Source organism: Natrix helvetica (genome assembly GCF_964273705.1).
Source record: "Natrix helvetica genome assembly, chromosome: Z".
NCBI classification, from domain to species: domain Eukaryota; kingdom Metazoa; phylum Chordata; class Lepidosauria; order Squamata; family Natricidae; genus Natrix; species Natrix helvetica.
Genome location: NC_138554.1, coordinates 58870021 through 58890014, shown reverse-complemented (window position 1 = coordinate 58890014; position 19994 = coordinate 58870021). Strand labels below are relative to the sequence as shown.

Sequence of the window (19994 nt, the reverse complement as noted above, 5' to 3'; positions counted from 1 at the left end):
CAGAAAACATCTGAGCCAATAATAGAGGTCTGGATTGGTCCAGAGCTCTGTTATCCACTGCAAATGCCTTCCAGCAGGCATCTGAAGGCAAAACAGAGGCCAGGGCGATGGGTGGGAGTGGTGGCAAGTGACTGCAGAAGGAAGAAAGGCAGGTGTTGGGGTATGCAAGGCCTGGTAAGTAGGGCAGCTCCATCCCCATCCCCACCCTAGCTTATTTTTTACCTGTGTGTCTTACCCCCCCCACCTCGCACCTTAGGGTGGGTGGGGTCTTAATTAGGGCTAATTTTGTGGTTGGGGCTTAATTTGATTGCATGTGCTCAAAAACATGATAGGGTTTCTTTTCAAGGTGGGTTGTCTTTTTGGAGAAACACAGTAATAAGAAAAATAACATTTTAGCAGATGCTTACCATACTTTCAAACACATCTGAGGATCAAAATACAATCAGATGATTATCTAAAAGTATGAGTGATTAGGACAGATCAAAATTATTAATATAGACATAAATAATTATCTGAATAAAAACTGAGATAGAGAAAGAGGAGCATTACACTGTCATAAATTATGCAAACTCATAAACTGGAGGTAGCAACTGCTCATGATGATGATGTAGATGACATAGCCTAGAGCACTCAGATACTTATGATTTCTTCTCTCAATAAATATTATCCCTTTCATAGAACATAACTCTGCTTTCTTGACCACATTCATTTAAGGTTCAAACTGCCAGTAAATGTTAATGTGATTTATTGGCTCTACCATTGTACATTCCAACAATTCAGGTGACTTCCTTCCTTTTTTCCTTCACATCCTGTTTAGATGTTGCATTTCTTTTGCAGATTAATGAGTTGAATAATGTCCCTGTCCCTGTTATGTTAATGCCAGATGACTTTAAAGCCTACAGCAAGATTAAAGTGGACAATCATCTTTTCAATAAGTGAGTAATATTTTTTTTGATTAAAATATACTCCCCCATTCCCCATTTAACTTCAGTATCTGAATAGATGGCTTGTTATGAATATATAATGACATGAATTAGAATGTTGCAGAAGACAATGTGACATGAAAGAAACACAACTATTATAAAAGAGTAATTGAACTCGGCAATTTATTTGTCTGAATTTGCTCTATGTCCAGCCGTGAAAGGATATGATTGGGGATCACAATTCATTTTCGAATAAAACCAGGACATAGAGGATAAAATTTACACACTAGGGGTGAGGGTGGCATCATTGATTCATCCCTAATATGCTTTGAAGGCGACAATCTCAAGTACACATATGTTAACCTTTGGTGAGATTACAGTTCTCAGGCAACCTAGATCAACTTTTAATAATTAGATATTTGTTAATTTTTCCCATTAATACCATTAGTGTAATTTGAATAATATGTATAGTTTGGACATCAATTGTTAATAGATCAAGAATGTTTTGTAGATATAAAGAAAACTTCTTTTCTTCTTTAATAGCCTATCACAGTGATGGCTAACCTTTTTTGGATTGTGTGCAAAAAATGGGGAGAGCACAGGGGAGTCATGGTCATGCGCGGCATGCCCACCACCCATAATGCTATGCGCGCAACCCCTGCATGCGTGAACCTCCCCATGTGCAGGTGCACGCAACTGGTGCCCTCCCCCCCACTTTTGGCATGCTTTTTTTACCCTTCCCAGACTCAAGAGGCTTTCTAAGAGCATGGGGAGGGCAAAAACAGCCTCCCCCCCCACGGAGCCTCCCTGAAGCCTCCAGTGGGCAAAAAATGGTGCTATGGACAACCCAGAAGATCGGGAATGATGACTTCCGGGTTGCCCGTAGGGCCGTTTTTCACCCTCCGGAGCGCGAAAAACAGCCCAACACACAAACCGTTCCCAAACTTCAGGGAAGCCTCCGGAGGGTGAAAAATGGCTGAGGGTGAAAAATGGCCGAAAAAGAAGGCCAAAGTCAGCAGGCCAGTGCACACATGCGAGCTGGATATGAAATGGCAACACCTGGCGTGCCCTAACAAATGGCTCTGCGTGCCACCTGTGGCACGTGTGCCATAGGTTTGCCATCACGGGCCTATCATCATTTTAGCCATTGTGTATCAATTGCAGCATGAAGACCTCTTCCACATGTTTCCAACCAATAAAGTTCTCAGCTTCCTTTTGGTAGTCGGACCCACAATACTTGCTGATGTCGTCGATCCATCTTGTCTTAGGTCTCTTTTGTGGACACTTTTTATCAAGTGGGATCCATTCTATGATTGCCTTTGTCTACCTGCCATCAGTTCTTCTTGCTATGCGACCAGCCTATTTCCATTAGAATTCTTTCATTCCCTTAATAATATTGTATACTTTCATTTGTCGTCTAATTCATGCGCAGATCTTTCTATCTTGTCTTGTAAAGCTGAGCATGTATCTTTCCATGGCATCACTCATAGCCTTTGTGTTGATAGCAATAGCATTTAGACACAGTGCTTTATAGCCCTCTCTAAGCAGTTTACAGTGTCAGCATATTGTCTCCAACAATATGGGTTTTCATTTTACCAACCTCAGAAGGATGGAAGGCTGAGTACTGAAGTAGACTGCAGTACTGTATTCTAACCACTGCTCCACCACGGCTCATAGTGAGGTTAGCGTCCATGTTTCACTAGCTTATGTTAGAGCAGATAACACTGATCAAAAACTTTCTCTTCAGGCATAGGGGGAGCTTGCTGGAATACTGAATCAAACACCTTTTCATAGTCAATAAAAGCCATGAACAGAGGTATGGTGTACTTCTTGTGCCTTTCTATGACTTGCTGAACAACCTGAATATGATCCATTATTCTGTAACCACTTCTGAACCCTGCCTGCTGCTTTGGCTATGTATCATTTAATGTTCTTAATATTCTTTTTGCTATTATCTTGGTGAAAGCCTTGTAAATGACTGAAATAAAGTTTATTGTGCAGTAGTTTTTAAAATTAACCTGGAGTCCCTTTACTATGTATAAGAATCACTTCAGCATTTTCCCCTGCACTAGGTATTTTTTCTTCTCTGGGGCATCTCGAATACAGCTTTGCTAGTATTTTATCTAAACTGTGACCACCAGATTTTAGCATTTCAACCGTAACAGAGTCATTTCCTGAAGCTTTTCTATTTTTCATTGATTTTATGGCATTTTATTTTATTTTATGTATTTTATTTTATTTTATTTTATACACTTTATGGCACTAACAGCTTATCACTCATTATTTTTCTTTTTCATGAGGTCTTTATCATTTTATATGCTTTTTTCAGCAGTGCATCTTCATTTTAGCTTGTACCATTCTATTGATGACAGTACAATTGCAGAATATGGTTTTATTACTTGACATGATGTAGTCAACTTTGCTTGTGTGCCCAGATGGAGTCTTCTATATCCATGTTCAGCTAGTTTTTTTCTTGTAAAATTCATTCATGATGTAAAGTCCTGTCCTTTAGCAAAGTCTACTAGTTTGTTGCCTCTATTATCTCATTCACACCATATGGGCCAGTTGCTTTTTCTTCAGGTATTCTTCTTCCTATTCTTGCATTAAAGTCATCCATTAGTATTTTGTATTGGCATTTTTCTTTGTCTTGAAGGTGGACCACATCGTCATAACACTCTTCAACATCTCGTCATCACTATAGTTTATTGTTGGCATGTAAGATTGGATGATTTGAAGTTTGTATTGCTTTTTCAATTGAATGATGCATTGGGCTAGTCTGTCTGATATACTTTCATCTCTTAGTACAGATTCTTTTAGCTTTTGGCTGATGAAAAAACCAACTTCACCATATCATCCATTTTCAGGACCTCTAGTGTAGAGTAAATACCCAGTCCTATCAAGTTCAACTAAATTTTGAACTTTTTGTTGTGTTTCACATAATTTAATGATATCCCAATGCATATTTCTGCATTCAGTGAGCAGTTCTTCTAGTCAAGCATCTGTTTTCAATGTTCAAATGTTGACCATTTCTGTGTCCAAAGTCCAAAGACAGCCTGATTTAATCTGATGATTCTTAGCACCCTCCCCCTTTGGGCAGGTCTTTCTGCTGCCATGGTTGTTGCCATAGGGCCTCCGGGAATGAGGGCCATTTTTGAGGTGGTTTTGGCATGACGAAGGAATAGACCAGCGATGGTGAACCTTTTTTGGCTCGCGTGCCACAAGTGGGCGGAGCGCAGGGGGGTCGTGTGCGGGTGTGCCGCACCCATAATGCAACGCGCGACCCCCCAGTGCGCATGCGCACACAACGCGCGACACCCACCCCTCATTTTTACATGCTTTTTTCACCCTCCCCAGGGTCCAGAGGCTTTATAGGAGCCTGGGGAGGGCAAAAAATGGCTTTTAAAAAGGTGAACTCAGCTGGCCAGCGCACGCATGCGCGCTGGCCAGCTGACAGGGCAGCGCCTCGCGTGCCCTGACAAATGGCTCCGCGTGCCACTTGTGGCACGCGTGCCATAGGTTCGCCATCACGGGAATAGACCATAATCTGCACAATGGTGTAATGCAGGTTAGCAGATGTGATCTGTGATAATCTGAGGTATCCATCATGGCCTGTTCACCTTGTGAGACCCTTCTGGACATTTACATGTCCAAAAACATAACCCACAATCTTATTTACACTTTTGCCTCGTCAAGACCCCGATCATAGAAGGAGCGTTAGCCTACATTTCCCATTAAAATTGCTTGGAACATACCTCCAGCAGTTACATAAGATTTGAATGTCAGAGTCTGTAGAACTACCCAGAATTGTTTCAGAAGTCTTCTGACATTTTAATGTAGTTGAGAGGATATATAGTAGTTGCAAATTAGAAGAAGCATTTTATTTTTTCTTTCAAAATTAGCTGCAAATAGTCTTTCTTTCTTGAACTCTGAACAACTATTATGAAATCACCAAATTGCTTTTTGTAGCTTGTGTCTTTTAAACTACATCATAGTGTTTTAATTTAAAACATAATTTTACAATTGTGATTGTGATGTTCATTCAGTCCAGAAGCCAGACCAGATTTTGGCTATACCCTTTATGCATAATGCTTTTCATGTAGTTTTTAAACAAAAATATATTTTTCTTTCTTAAGTAATCCCACCTTTCCTCTAGGTTTCAAGATGGTGTACATACCATACTATTTCCGCCAGTTTTCCCCACAACACCTTTGTGTAGTAGGCTGTCTGAGAAAGAGAAATTGGTCCAAAGTACCCAGTGAGCTTACATGGCTACAGCTAAAGATGATTTGATTCTGGATCTCCCCAGTCTTAGTCTAACATTTTAATTTTACACCACACTAACATGTTTATTCAATTGATTAATATCATTTGTTCCCCATGGAGACAATGATATTTTCCAACTGGTACCTACCTTATCTAGTGAAATAGAAAAAGAATTTTAATCAGTCTGAATAAAGAATTTTAGATATAAGAGCCTCCTGACATGAGAAGGAATTTACCTTAGGCAAAGTATTTGCCTTTAATATTTATACAGAATATACCTTTTAATCTAGATTTACCTTGATCTTGCAGAAATGAAATGTTTTATAGATATTGACAGTACGTTTTGGGGTAGCAGTTAAGGAAGGATAATTTCTATCACGAAATGTTATAGAGATGAATCTTAACTGTTTGCATCTGGACAGTTGTACTACATTAGATAAGTATTTGACAGGGATCTCCCCTCAGGCAGATTCTATGCATGGAACCATTAGGTAACATTGCGAATAGAGCTGTTAATATGGTGTAATAATGCCCTCAGACAAAGTTTCAATGAGAGTATACTTGCACCTTTGTATACCTCTCTTAATAAAAATATTTTAGAACTAGACAAGAGGCAAAATAGGGCAGGCAAAACCATTAGGAGGCCAGAATTACATCCTGTTGAAAAAAAGCCACAATGGTTCAAACGCTTTAGCTTGGAATGAAGAAAGGTAAGGGGAAACATGATATAAATATATATTATACAGTGTGTAATATATAAACACTGTATAATATATATTTATTATATTAATATAATAAACATTTAAAAGTTTGTGAATCTTTTTGAATGCTCATTGTTTCTGCAGAAATAAAAGCTAAAATGATCTGTTCTCCAACCAAAAACTAGATACAGAGAGGCCAATTAAGTGTCTGTGTGTGTCTCTGTGTATATGACAATGTGTGTATATGTATATGCTGGAAAATGTCTGGGTATATGTCCATGAACTGATGCTCAAGACAAAGTGGGCCGTGCAGCAAGACAACAACTCAAAACACACAAGCATTTCAAACCAAAAGCTAATTAAAGCAGAAGAAAGTTATTGTTTTGGAAAGACCAAGTCAAAGTTCTGACCTTAATCCTATAGAAATGTTGTGGAAAGACCTGGAATGAGCAAGTTCATGCAAGGAAGCCCCTCATTATCCCTAAGTTGAAGCTATTCTGTAAGGAGAAATTAGTTAAATTTCCTCCAAGCAAACATACAAGACTGGTTAACAGTTATCAGAAATTTGGTTGCAATTATTGCTGTCCAAGGAGGTCACACCAGTTATTGAAAGCACAAGTTCATATACTTTTGCCACACATAAGTATGTCACTTTGGATCATCTTCCTCTATAAATTAGAGGACATGTAAAATGTTTTTGACTTATTTGTTTTGTTGAACTCTTTAGTTTTAGTAATCACATTTTATATCATTTGTACCGAAATATTGAAAAAAGGCTTCAAAATTTAAAAAAAATACTGTTGTAAAGTGCCTCGATTATGTGAAAAAGGAGATATTTGAATCATACGAATCACACTTTCATATCCAGGAGGCATAATCACACAGGGCATAATTTGAAATTTGCTAATAATACTTCTGTTAATGTCAAACTATTTTTAAAAAGATTGAACAAATACACATAGGGTCAGAGGCTACTAATATTTATGGTTATTTATTGGCAGTGTGAGTTTATGGAAAGTCACTGTAAAAGGGTCTATTGCTTTTCAATCCAAGCTTGTGAGCTTCCAAAATGCATCCAGATGGCTGATCCAACATGATTACTTATTGAGTAGATTTAATCTAATCCTCCTACTAGTAGTCCCCAAAAGAGATTGTCAAATCTAATGAAGGGAAATTTTTTAGGACTGATCATGAAAAGACAAATGTTATTTGAAATATTGAAAATGTAACCTTAAATTTAAGTGGAATAGAACTATAATTCATTTATCCTCCTACAGAAAAGGAAGTGAAGTGACAAACACTTATTTTTATGCTACATGAATTACTGAAAGCTTTGAACAATTTTGCCTATATATGTTCACTTATAAAATTAACTGTTGGGCATAATTTTTAGTTTCTTTCCTAGGTTTTTCAGTCAATATATGAAGTTAGAAATTCTACAACTGTTACTAACCAACTCATTTCCTTTAATGAAACCCAATTCATCTTTCTCTAATGCCATAGTGGAAGATGTATCATTTTGCCTTTCTTTTTATTCATTTAGATTTTTTTTAAAATTCTTAAGTCAATGTCAGTATTAACAGATATACCTTCATTATAGAGTAAGCAGTCAGCAGCAGTCAATCACAGGTTTTGATTTGGCAGCCAATAGTTATTCAATCTGATTTTCATTTTATGTCTTTGAACTGCTATGTTGCATTACAGTTCCAGGATTCCAGAACAACATAATCAGAATTACAGCATATCTGAGAGAACATTGTGCTAGTGAAGTCTGAATTCATCATCACATAATGTACTGTAGATACACATTTTAAAAAATAGTTATGTACAAAAATGAAGAACTAGACATACAGTATTAAGGTATGTTCTCAATCATACCATGTCTCTAAAGATCAGGCTCTTCTGATTGGTCTGAGAACCGAATAGGGGAGTTCCACACTGGAGATGTAGAGATGAGGCTGGAGGGGGCTGCTAGATTTATGGCAAACTCCACCTAACCTTCCCACCCTTGCTCTCTGCTGCCCACTCATCCATCTTTTTAGTTACCATATTCATATATTATTATCATTGTGTTCCTCTTTCGTTGTTTATTTTATTATTCTGTTATTTTACTTCTGTTCTGTTTATACTTTCATTTTTCTTTCTTTTTATTTTATAAGCCACCTAGAGTAGCCCTATGGTGAGATAGACAGCAAATAAATTAACAAATAATAATAATCTATATGTATATTTAAATTTTACATTTACACGCTAACATCAACAGTAGAGACCTTCATGTTTCTAGGTTCTGTTAGGTCCAAGGACTTGGGAATAGACACCTAACCATCATTAAAAAGGCACAACAAAGAATGTTCTTCATGTGTCAAATCAGAAAACTAATATTGCCAAGAATCTGCTGATGCAGTTCTACAGAGGAATTATTGAGTCTGTCATTTGTACCTCTCTAATTGGTTTTGCACAGCGACCAAACAGGACAGACATAGACTTCAATGGATAGTTAATGACTGCACAAAAACGATCCCAACCAGCCTGCCTTCCACTGAAGTTCTGTATACTGCACGAACCAGAAAGAAGACAGAAAATATCCACAGACCCCTCACATCCTGAAAATCCTGGACATTATTCATTTCAATTTCTCCCCTTAGGACGCCACTATAGAGCATTGCATGCACAACCAGATATAGGTTTTTCCCCTGTGCCATCATTCTGTTGAACACTTAACACAGCACTGTCTCATTTCTCCTTTTTTTTTCATTTTTAATCTTTCCTATTCTGTTGGTTTCCTATGATTTATCAATTATTGTTTGTAACCTATATTTAATGATTGTAATTATGGTTATGACCTATGATCTATTACTTGCTGTTTATATGTACGTTGTAAGCTTATGCACCAGAAATAAATTCCTTGTGTGTCCAATCACACTTAGCCGATAAAGAATTCGGTTCTATTCTAATTTTCTATTCTATTTTCAATATTGAATCATAAATTCTTTGTTGCTACTTTCAGAGAGAATCTCCCAAGCCGCTTCAAATTTAAGGAGTATTGTCCAATGGTATTCCGAAATCTCCGGGAAAGATTTGGGATTGATGATCAGGACTATCAGGTAGGGAACAAACTAATAGTTTTTATTGAGATGTGTCAGTTATATAAATAATTGAAGTATGAAAGTATTTCTGCCTTTGTTGTAATTGGAAATGAATCTTGTGCAACAACAGCTGGTGTCAGTGAATCAGATTGAATTATTTATTATATTGATTGTATTTGTATTTTCCTCCAAACAAATTGTGTATTTAAAAAATGCCAGGCTTAAAAAAAGGGTAGATAGAAAAAAAAGATGTATTTGGGGAGCGGTTGGTGAAAGTATGAATAAAGAAACATATAAAGCAGTGATGAAATTCAATTTTTTTTACTACCAGTTCTGTGGGCGTGGCTTGATAGGTGTGGCAGGGGAAGGATATTGCAAAATCTCCATTCCCATCCCACTCTGGGGCCAACCAGAGGTAATATTTGCCGGTTCTCCAAACTACTCAAACTTTCCGCTACCGGTTCTCCAGAACCTGTCAGAACCTGCTGAATTTCACCCTGATACAAATACATGAGGGAGAAGCCTAAAAAAAGAGGACAGCAGAAACTTATACTAAAGAATAGATATTGTATGTAAAGCAGAGTTTCCCAACCTTTCTGGTTTTGTGGACCAGTGGCGGGGAGAGGGGATGTTTCTGTCTGTGTGGTAAGCAAGCAGGCATGTGCTCATACAGCTCCATTAGCATGAGCAGCGAGCACAGACACCTGCCACTTAAACAAATGGAGTGCGTGCATTTGTTCGCCTGCGCAAATGGGTGTGTGCACACACTCACCATTACTTCCGCAGCCTTGTTCCGAATGGCTCAAGGCCTGGTAGGTTCAAGGCTGGGTAGGTTCCCCAATCTTGGGGAACCCTGATGTGAAGAAATGTTCTATGAACAGAACAAATACAGGTAGTCCTCGAATTACAAATTACTGGAGCCTGCCCATTCCATTTGTAACCCGAATGGGAGTGACTCTCATACCTTGAACAGGATCACTCCCTCCTTTCACGCTTGCATTTGCTAATTGAATGCGAGGCTTGTTAAATGCACATGAGGTATTTTAGGGTGGGGAAGGCTGGTGGGGCATAGTCAAGGCCTCTGCGACCCACTAAAATGCCTCATGCTCCCCATAATTGCTTTCCCCTCACAGCCAACCTGCCGCACCAGGTCACTTACAGTGCAAAGATCTAGCAAGAAGTCTCTTCTCCAGCCTCTCAGCCATGTGCAGCTTTGTTCAGGTCTACGCAGACCTCACCCAGCATGTTGCAGGCCAAAATGGAGCTTTGGAGGGATGGATTCACCCCTCTGGTAGGCTGTTCAGGCCTCCGGAGGCATCGCCCAGCACTTTGCAGGTCAAAAAGGAGCTCTGGAGGGATGGATCCGAGCTTCTTTTCAGCCTCTGTGCCAAGCGAGACCTCCGGAAGCCCGAATGGAGTATTCAAGGAGTGGATTCGCCCCTCCAAACCTCCATTTTGGCCAGCAATGTGCAGGACAAATGTTGCAGAGCTTCTGCCGTTGTTCGTAAGGTTAAACAACTAACTGCTATGGTGCTGCAAGATTCATAGTTTGAGGACTTGTTCATAAACCCTAGGGGGCGCTTATCACATAACATCAAATGTTCGCTAAGGGAACACTCATAACCCGGAGATTACCTGTACATTGTGGCACAAAGGTTTAGCAGAACCATTTTGAGTGGGCTTTTAGAAAACTAAAATCTGGAATGACCTGTTTTCGGTTTCAACCAAAACAAACTCCGGTCTGCAACATAAGTAGAGAAACTCCTAGAACTTCCCTTTGTTCTCTTTGATTTCCTTCTCCATGTCATCTATATGCTATCTTACCCATCAATGTTCCTAGCACTTTTCTTCCCCATATCTCTTAGTTGTCATCTGTATATTATTAAATTCTCATTGACCTGATCTTTAATTAGGTGAGATGATACATCATAGGAGGATACTTTTTGAACCAACCCCTAATAAGCTAACTTATAGAATATGTCCAAAAGTCCAGGACTCTGCAGGGAATGAAATTTGGGGAAGTTGTAGTTGCTTCAGTTCTCCTGGCTGCTGTGGTCACATGATCTTTATTTGTGATATTCTGTAACAGTTCCCAGTCAGTCTCGCAATCACTTGCTCCTCTCCCACGCAGCAGCAGCTACTCACTAGCCTGCTGGAAATGGAAGGGATACTGTCTAATGGTCCCTGCCAGTGGGGAAGCTGGCAGAAAGTTGTAAGTCCCTCTTACTCTCTCTGTTGTGTGTGGTGTTTTTTTTTTTGCCTGCCCTGGGTTTTTCTGTGTCTAAACAGAAGCACAGAAATATCGGATATGGTCTCTCTCTAGTTTTATACAAGTATGACATACCCAATTTGTCTGTCTGCTCTTCTCTTCCCCATTATTTCCAAGTATGGATTTTGTTCTTCTTTTATCTCCACACAGAATTCTGTGACCCGGAGTGCTCCAGTATACAATGATAGCCACGGGCGGTGTGGAGTTCGCTTCCTTACCACTTATGACCGGCGGTTTGTCATCAAGGCAGTGTCAAGTGAAGATGTTGCAGAAATGCATAACATTCTAAAGAAATATCACCAGGTGAGATATATGCAGGGAGAAAGTATACTGGTTTTTTTTCCAATAATTTTTTTTATTTTTTGTTACAAATTTTTAAATTATTTTACGAACAGTCCGTGTTTTCCCCCTTTTTACATTCTCTCTTATACTTAATTTGTTTTACATCACATTGCCATTCCAATTCCAGCCCATTATTTTCTTCCCATGGTTCCATCTTAAATTTAATTTTTTCTTAACACAGACAATATCATTTTTCATCATTTTATTTTTCATTTGTTATTCTAATTTCTATAGGTAGCATATATCATCACATTCAATTTTACTATAACAAGCATTTTACTTAATTGGTTATCCACAATTAACCATGTTATTTTTTTAAACTATATATCATTAGCAGTATTAAAATATTTCATTTTCTACTAATACATCTTTTCTTTCTCTTCCTCCTTTCCTAGCCATTTTTTCTTGACTCATCTCTTGCTCTCTTTGATGTTCTATTTTTCATCAATTTGATGTTTGTCCTCCTATCCCCTTCTCTTAATTTCCTTTTTTTCTTTTTTTTTCTTTTATATGTATGACATCTTTTCTTCAGAATTTTCCCTATCATTCTTCTTTGAATTATTTGAGTTAGCCTCCCTAGGATTTCTCTTTTTTTTGCTTCCCACTATTTCTCTCTTTATTTTTGTATTGTTCTTTTTTTAGATAGCATTTTCCTTTCTCTCTCTCTACTCTTTCTGTATCTCTGTAAATCTCAATAGAATTTTCTAACTGGTTTGTATTTTCAGGTTTTTTTTTCACCCATATTAACCTCTTGCCCCTCTTTTGTGTTTATCTTTGTCAGTTCCTCTCCTTTGTCCTGTTTTATATTTTTCAATGATTTTTCTGGTTCTTTAATATCCTTTAGTGTTGTATGTGCATCTTTTAACATTTCAAGTAACTCTTTATACCTCCCACACTACATGTTCAAGTTTAACAAGTTTTTAATATTATTATATTTTACCACACTTAATTAGGTCTCTCTCTTAGTTCCAAATTTTTCCAGCTGTAATGCCCAACCCCAGTCCCAAAATATAGCAGTTCGTTCCAAGATTTTTAGCTTTCTTTCTCAGCTGTGGCAAAACAAAGTCAAACAACAGGAAATGGCCATACTGTTAGGCATGCCTCCCTCAGTAACCAAGAAAGAAACCACTCAGTTCAATGGTTGTGGAATTAAAAGTACTTTTACTGGTTATGAATAGATAGCAGCGAAGTAAAGCAAGGTCTGAGGCAGAAAAGCGCGAAATCATACATATCAAACTTTTACCCAGCCCCCTCCCTCCAACAACCCCTACCCCATTGCCCAATCTGCATCTCCCTTAGGTGTCATATGGGTTGCATCTCCAAGTAGCATCATCAGGTTAATATGCAGGATGGTTGGCCTTGACCAAGTCCAAACATCGGCCATCAGCATGCGCAGATGATAGTGAGAACAGAACTCTCTTTTTGACATATCCTCCTGTACTAATTATTCCCATCCCAAATACTATGCCCCCCGCCCTCGTTTCCATGGCAGCCGAAAGCAAGCAAGCGAAGCAGAGGCTGACATCCAGCCCTTCTTCAAGAGAGATATCATCCCTGCAGAAAAAGAGAAAAGGAAAGCAAAAATGCAAAACAAGAATATATTAAATCAAGGTTTATCAGGATAACTGGAGTAGAATCTCCTTAAAAGTCTGGGAGCTGTAACTTGAGATTTGTCAACCCATTCCGCCTGAGAGGAGGAAAAATGTTTACAGGATACCAAATACTGAATGCGACCCCTATGTTTTCTGGAGTCCAATATTTCTTTAACCCCAAACTGTTGCTCTCCCTCAATAAGAAGAGGGACCGGAAGTGAAGGTTGAGGTGGACGAAAAGAAGAAGTGTGTTCCAGTTTTAACAAGTTCACATAAAACACAGGATAAATACTTCTAAGGATCTTTGGTAATTCCAATTTTACCGATACAGGATTTATGATTTTCACAATGGGGAACGGTCCTACATACTTCGGGCCCAGCTTCTTTAATTTTTGGTTGGTTTGCAGGGACTTATTGGATAAAAACAACCTATCCCCAACTTTGTACTCTCTCGGTTCAATCCATTTCTTATCCACCTGTTTTTTATGAGCCTCGTGAGCTGCATCCAATGCTTTGAGGGTCATGGGCCAAAATTTCTGAAGTTGATCACTCCACTCAGATAAGGACAAAAATTGTTCTTGAGGTAATTCAGGAATTGGCATAAAGTCTTGACCAAACACAACTTTGAAAGGAGTCATGCCGGTACTGCTGTGAACAGAATTATTGTACGCCACCTCTGTATGTGGTAACAGTTCAGCCCAATTATCCTGTTGATAATTGATGAAACATCGGAGGTACTGCTCCAAAACCGAGTTAGTCTGTTCACAAGCCCCATTAGTCTGAGGATGGTGGCGGAGTTTAACCCTTGGGCGGAGCCCATCAATTTCAGGAATTCTTCCCAAAAGAGGAAGGTGAATTGAACCCCCCGTCTGAAATTATGCGTTCAGGCACACCATGTAATCTATATACATGTGAAATAAACAATTTAGCCAACGACTTCGCTGACGGGGTCTTGGAGCAAGGCACAAAATGAACCTGTTTGGAAAACAAATTGGTGATAATCCAAATGGTATATCCTAGTCTTTCTGGTAATTCGACAATAAAGTCCATTGATATCTCCTTCCATGGGGCTCCAGGAAGGGCAACACTTTGGAGGAGACCCTGGGGTTTCCCTGGTGGTCGTTTTGCGGCCACACAGACAGGACAACTGGCTATGTAGGACTCAATGTCTTTTTTCAATGCAGGTCACCAAAACTGCCTCTTAATCAAATGCAAAGTCTTTACAAATCCAAAATGGCCCATCATTCTTGAATCGTCGGCCCGTTGAAGAACGACCGGTTTCAGGATAGCAGAAACATACAATTTAGCCCCCACCCAAGCTAGTCCATCCTTCATGGTACATTCATCAGAATGTTTCTTGAACCATTCATCGGATCCAAGGCCCTCCTTCAGTTTGTTCATTAGGTCCGTAGTCACATCCAAGTCAACAGAGTTTTGGCTTCTAGTAACCATTGGTGCAGCCAGATTCTTAGCTAGGATGACTAGATGAACCACACTCAGTTTAGAGTTATTGTACTGGGGAAGCCCGGGCAAGGCATCAGCCATAATGTTCTCCCCCCACTCCAGGATGTATTTCAGAGTAAAATTGAACCGGATGAAGTGTTGTGCCCAACATACTTGTTTAGGTGATAGTTTACACGGGGATTGCAACAGTTCTAAATTTTTATGATCAGTCCATACCTCAAAAGGGTGTTTTGCCCTCCAGGAAATGTTGCCGTTTCATCAAAGTCCATCTGACAGCAAAAGCTTCCTTCTCCCATATGGCCCATCTCCTTTCTGTCTCTGTAAGCTTACAGGAGGTGTAAGCACACGGTTGCAATTTACCCTCAGCGTTTGTTTGAAGCAATACCGCTCCCACCGCCATGTCACTGGCATCAGTCTGTACCGTGAATGGCGCATGCATATCAAGGTGTTTCAAAACCGGTTCTGCTGCAAAGAGTCACTTTAATTTCTCGAAAGCAGCTTGATACTCCACAGTCCAGTTCAAAGGCTTCCCCGGCCTAGGTTTTGCTTCTCCTTTAGATTTTAGAAGATTTGTAATGGGCAGAGCAATGCTAGCGAACGAGAGAATAAATTAACGATAAAAATTTGCAAATCCCAGAAACCTTCGCAATTGCTTCTGGGTGCAAGGAGGCGCCCAATCAGTAAGAGCCTGGACTTTTGCTGGGTCCATCTCGATGCCTTTGTGGGAGATATGGTAATTGATCTTCTCCTGATGAAATTCACATTTAGACAATTTGGCATAAAGTTCAGCTGCTCGGAGCTTCTTGAGGACTGAGTGGACCAAAGTCACGTGTTCCTCATGTGTTTCCGTGTAGATAAAGATGTCGTCGAGATAGACTAATACACCCTTGTACAGGTGCTCATGCAAAACTTCATTTATTAATTGCATGAAAACTGCTGGCGCCCCCTGCAGACCAAACAGGAGTACCCTGAATTGGAAGCATCCCAAAGGGCAGTTGAATGCAGTTTTCCACTCACCTCCTTCTTTGATTCTGACTCTGTAGTAGGCCTCCCTTAGGTCCAAATTCATAAAAATCTTCCCCTTCCCCAAATGGGCTAACATATCCTTCATGAGTGGCAGGGGGTATACATTTTCCACGCAAATTCCATTCAGGTTTTTGTAATTCACACATAAACAAAAGGAGCCATCTTTCTTTTCTCTGAACAATACGGGTGCGGCCACCCGTGGCCTAGCTGGTTGTATGAAACCCCTTTTTAAGTTTTTGTCAATAAGCTTGCGCAATTCCTCCATTTCATTTGGGGTCATCGAGTAAATCTGGGGTTTGGGGAGTTTTTCTCCTGGGATGATCTCGATGCTGCAATCAGTAGTGCGGTGGGGGAGGGGGCAATTTGTCCGAAACTTTTCACTGAAAACCTCCTTGAGGTCCCAATATTCCTTAGGGATTTTCTCCTCCCCTTTGATTTTCTTTTGTGCTGCAGCCGCTAGGCTTGGTTCAGCCTTGGCTATGTGGGAGACCCTCCCCTTCCCCTCTCGGGGTTTAGCAGAATGAATGCGTAACCACCCTTTTCTCCAATTCACATAAGGGTTCCATTTACGTAGCCAGGGTAATCCCAGTATGAGGGGTCGGTCCATTCCTGGGGCAACGATGAAACTCAAAGTTTCTTGGTGATCCCCCATCCACATTTCCACTGGTTCCGTTACAAAATGGGCAGCCCTCCATCCCCCCAGTTCTCCGCCCAGTTCTCATGAAAAAAACGCTTCTCCTAGGCCTCTTGGAAGAGTTTCATAGCGTGGGACATCATGAAATCCTCCTCTTCAGCTTCCTGCCAGGCAACTGCAGGTCATCGGTGTCGGCTGATGGTAACTCTGGCAGGAATTTCCTCAGGCTCATATTTCTGCCCCAAGGTGAACAGATCTTTCCTCCAAATTCAGTTCCGCCATACGCTCCATCTCCAAAGGGCAGGAGTCTCCTGCAGCCAGCCATTTGTCCTCTGGTCATTGCCTGGGTTGGACATTTCTTTGGAGGTTTGGGTTTTTATTGCACTCCCCTTGGAAGGTGTTAGCTCGGGATGAGCGCGAAGAGAGACTTTGCTTAATGTCAGGCATGCCTCCCCCAGTAACCAAGAAAGAAACATCTCAGCTCCAATGGTTGTGGAATTAAAAGTACTTTTACTGGTTATGAATAGATAGCAGTGAAGTAAAGCAAGGTCTGAGGCAGAAAAGTGCAAAATCATACATATCAAACTTTTGCCCAGCCTCTTCCCTCCAACAAGCCCCACCCCATTGCCCAATCTGCATCTCCCTTAGGTGTCATGTGGGTTGCATCTCCAAGTAGCATCATCAGGTTGGTATGCAGGACGGTTGGCCTTGACCAAGTCCAAACATCAGCCATCAGAATGCGCAGACGATGGTGAGAACAAAACTTCCTGTTTGATAAATCCTCCTGTGCTAATTATTCCCATCCCAAATACCATGTCCTCCCCCCCCCGTTTCCATGGCAGCCAAAAGCAAGCAAGAAAAGCAGAGGCTGACACATACACTCCTTAGAAAATCTTCCACTTATTTTTCTTGTATTCAGTGTCAAGTTTCTCCACTGTACTTTGTTGCCAGATGTTGTTGTATATTCTTTCCTCCAGTAGATGGTTTTTACAATCCCACAGACAGTCAAATCAATAAATTGTCAAAGTTTCCAAGAGCCAAAAGTTCCAACTGCACTCAATAATGTTTTTTCTGTTTTCTCTGTCTTTTTCCCTTTAAAAAAATGTTCTAGTTCCAATTATATTAGCCACAATTTTCTCGGGCAGTCCCCATTTTTTTCCTTTTCTTTTCCCTACTTTCAAATTCCAAGTGACAGTTAGCCGCTGTTTTAAATCACTGGACAATTTTTTAAAGCTCCGAATTTAAAGTTTTCTTTATCCTTGGGTCAGCCAGACTTTCTCCCGGTCCCAACACTCAGTCTGATCGCTGTTCCTGCTCTGAACTTAATCCGGATGCCCAGGCTCAAGAACAGTCATTGAAGATGGCCGCCACGCCCGCTGCCAGACTGGAGAGCTTTGTTTCCGATCTGCCGAGGAGCTTGCCTTGCTCCTCGTGGTCATTCAAAATGCCTCTCCTTCTTCACCGTCCCTTCAGGGCGGTTCTAGCTCGAAGGCCTCCCAATTACGGTTCGCCAGTTGGGTTTTTTCCAGCTGTTTCTGCCATGATGCTTCCGGTTTCTCGAAAGTATACTGTTTTGGTGGAATTTTAGTAGATGCTCATATTTTGGAAAAGACTTCTGCAGAAATTTTCCTGTTCTCTCCCAACAAGAGAAAAAGAAGAAGCTAAAAAAAGAGATTCATTCTTTCTAGTTTATGAGATTATTGCATGCATAATCTATGAATTATGCTGCAATATTTTTATTTAGACTATTAGATACAGATGTGCTGAGAGTTATTTTCCTCAATTTCTTTTTCACTTTCTTTTTTTAAATTTTTTTATTGTTTTAAATAAACAAAAACACAAAAAAGAATCATCCTTCTTTACGTCTTGTCAAAAGTGTGTCGATTGGTTACAAACAGTTTTCGTGCGTTTCTATAATAATTATTACATACATTTCCTTCCCATTGAATAATAGATTTTACATCTAAAATCTTCATACATTTTACTATCAATACACCACCATTCTCATTTAACTATAATTATTTAAATGTGCTTTTATCTGATATCATTTGCATTCAAAAACACAACCACCCACTGGCATTCATTGGCAATCTCAACAAACCTCCTGTAACATTACATCTTATAACATATTCTAAGAGAAAAAAATCAATTAATAAAATATCTAAGCATTTCCCCCCCTTCCCCTCCAATTCACCATTTAAAGCTTTTATACAATTGCTTTTACCAATACCAACACAAGTAAATATCATTAAATATTATCCGTTAACATTTCTTTAATTATTATTGTAACTAATTAAGAATTATTTATTATATATATCACATCTTCTCTCATCCGACCCAAGTAGACTTACATTTTTATATATAATCTAAACAAGGATTTGTTAATAAGATTTATAAGTCTTTTTCCCAGGTCCCAATTTGCAATTTATATCCAAATGGCTTTTACTAGTCAAAATCATTATTTCATTACTATTATCATTATTATTATAGGTAACTAAGGATTATTTACTATTTATGTCACCTCTCCTCTCGTTAGACCCAAGAAAACTTTACTTCTTTATAACAAAATCTCAAAAGTTTATTAATAACATTCATCAAAAAAATTCCCCCCAGGTCCCAATTTGCTATTTATATCCAAGTTGTTTTTACTGATTAGAATTATTATGTCATTCTTATTGTCATAATGTATTACTTTTTAACAAATAAACATTTAAAAGCAATCTAAAAAAAAGTCTATAAAATATTAAGGTTCCTATCTATTAATCACTAATAATTAATTAAATTTTTTACCATCAACATTCACTATCAACCTGTATCTTTCCAGTAGAGAACAATCTTGTCCCTTTTGCCAGTTGTTCTGTCAATCTTCTTATTAATTCCTTTATAAAGTTTTTATAAACTTCTCTCCGCACTTTTTTGCTTGAAAGATCTCTCAAAAAGCCTTGTTGCCCTTGAACTGGTATTAAAATTAGCATGTCTCTGATTAAACGTATTTCTGAAACAGTTTCTCTTCTTAGTTCCTTCATCTTCACTTCCCCCCCCCCCCTCTGTATTTTGAAGAAAGGGATAGGACTCCTGCATATCAAATTCACTTTTCCATATTCCCTTCTTTCCATTTTCACCCAGGTTTGCTCCATCATTAAATTCATCTGTTATCTTATCCTTGTCTTCTTCATCTTCATTCGTTTCTTTATTTTTTGGGACTCCAACTCCATCATCCTTTGCTGTAGGAGATAGTAGTCTATCCAACTTCTTATCAAATCTCTCATATCTTTTCCCACAAATCTTGAAGACTCAGTATTCCCTCATCTGAAGATTGATACATGTTTCCAAATGAAAAAAGCAGGGAGAAAAAAAAAAGAATTTCCTTCCCTTGCCAAGAGTGTTTTTAAAAAAGGCACCTGTAAAAACAACTGTGCCCTTGGCTTCTTATCAAATTGCACAGATAAGCTGCAAAGCTCCAAAGCTGTAAAGCTCTCCGTTAGAGCGTCAGTAAAATCGAAAACAGAGAGAACATACATTGTTTCAAAGAGAAAAAAAAGCCAAGTTCTAACTTCCGAGTAGCAGATTCATTTCTTCTCCTATTTGTCTCAAGCTTATGGAAAACAATAATCTTTAAAAGTCTTTAATGAAAATTAATGAGAAGTAGTAAGAAGAATTATTAGAATAAAAAGGTTTTAGTTCCATCCAGCAA

General features: G+C 39.1%; 1 protein-coding gene across 4 annotated transcripts in view; it reads left to right on the top strand.

Moving 5' to 3' along the window:
* PIP4K2B (phosphatidylinositol-5-phosphate 4-kinase type 2 beta) overlaps window positions 1-19994 on the top strand; it is a 44769-nt gene that overhangs the window by 3959 nt on the left and 20816 nt on the right. For all 4 annotated transcript variants that reach the window (XR_014176738.1, XM_081969787.1, XM_081969786.1 and 1 more), the window contains exons 2-4: window positions 838-935; window positions 8895-8991; window positions 11393-11545. Coding sequence is in view for 3 of the 4 variants with exons in the window: in XM_081969786.1 (XP_081825912.1) it covers window positions 838-935; window positions 8895-8991; window positions 11393-11545 (348 nt within the window). In the remaining variant the exon portion in view is untranslated. The remainder of the gene's footprint in view (window positions 1-837; window positions 936-8894; window positions 8992-11392; window positions 11546-19994) is intronic.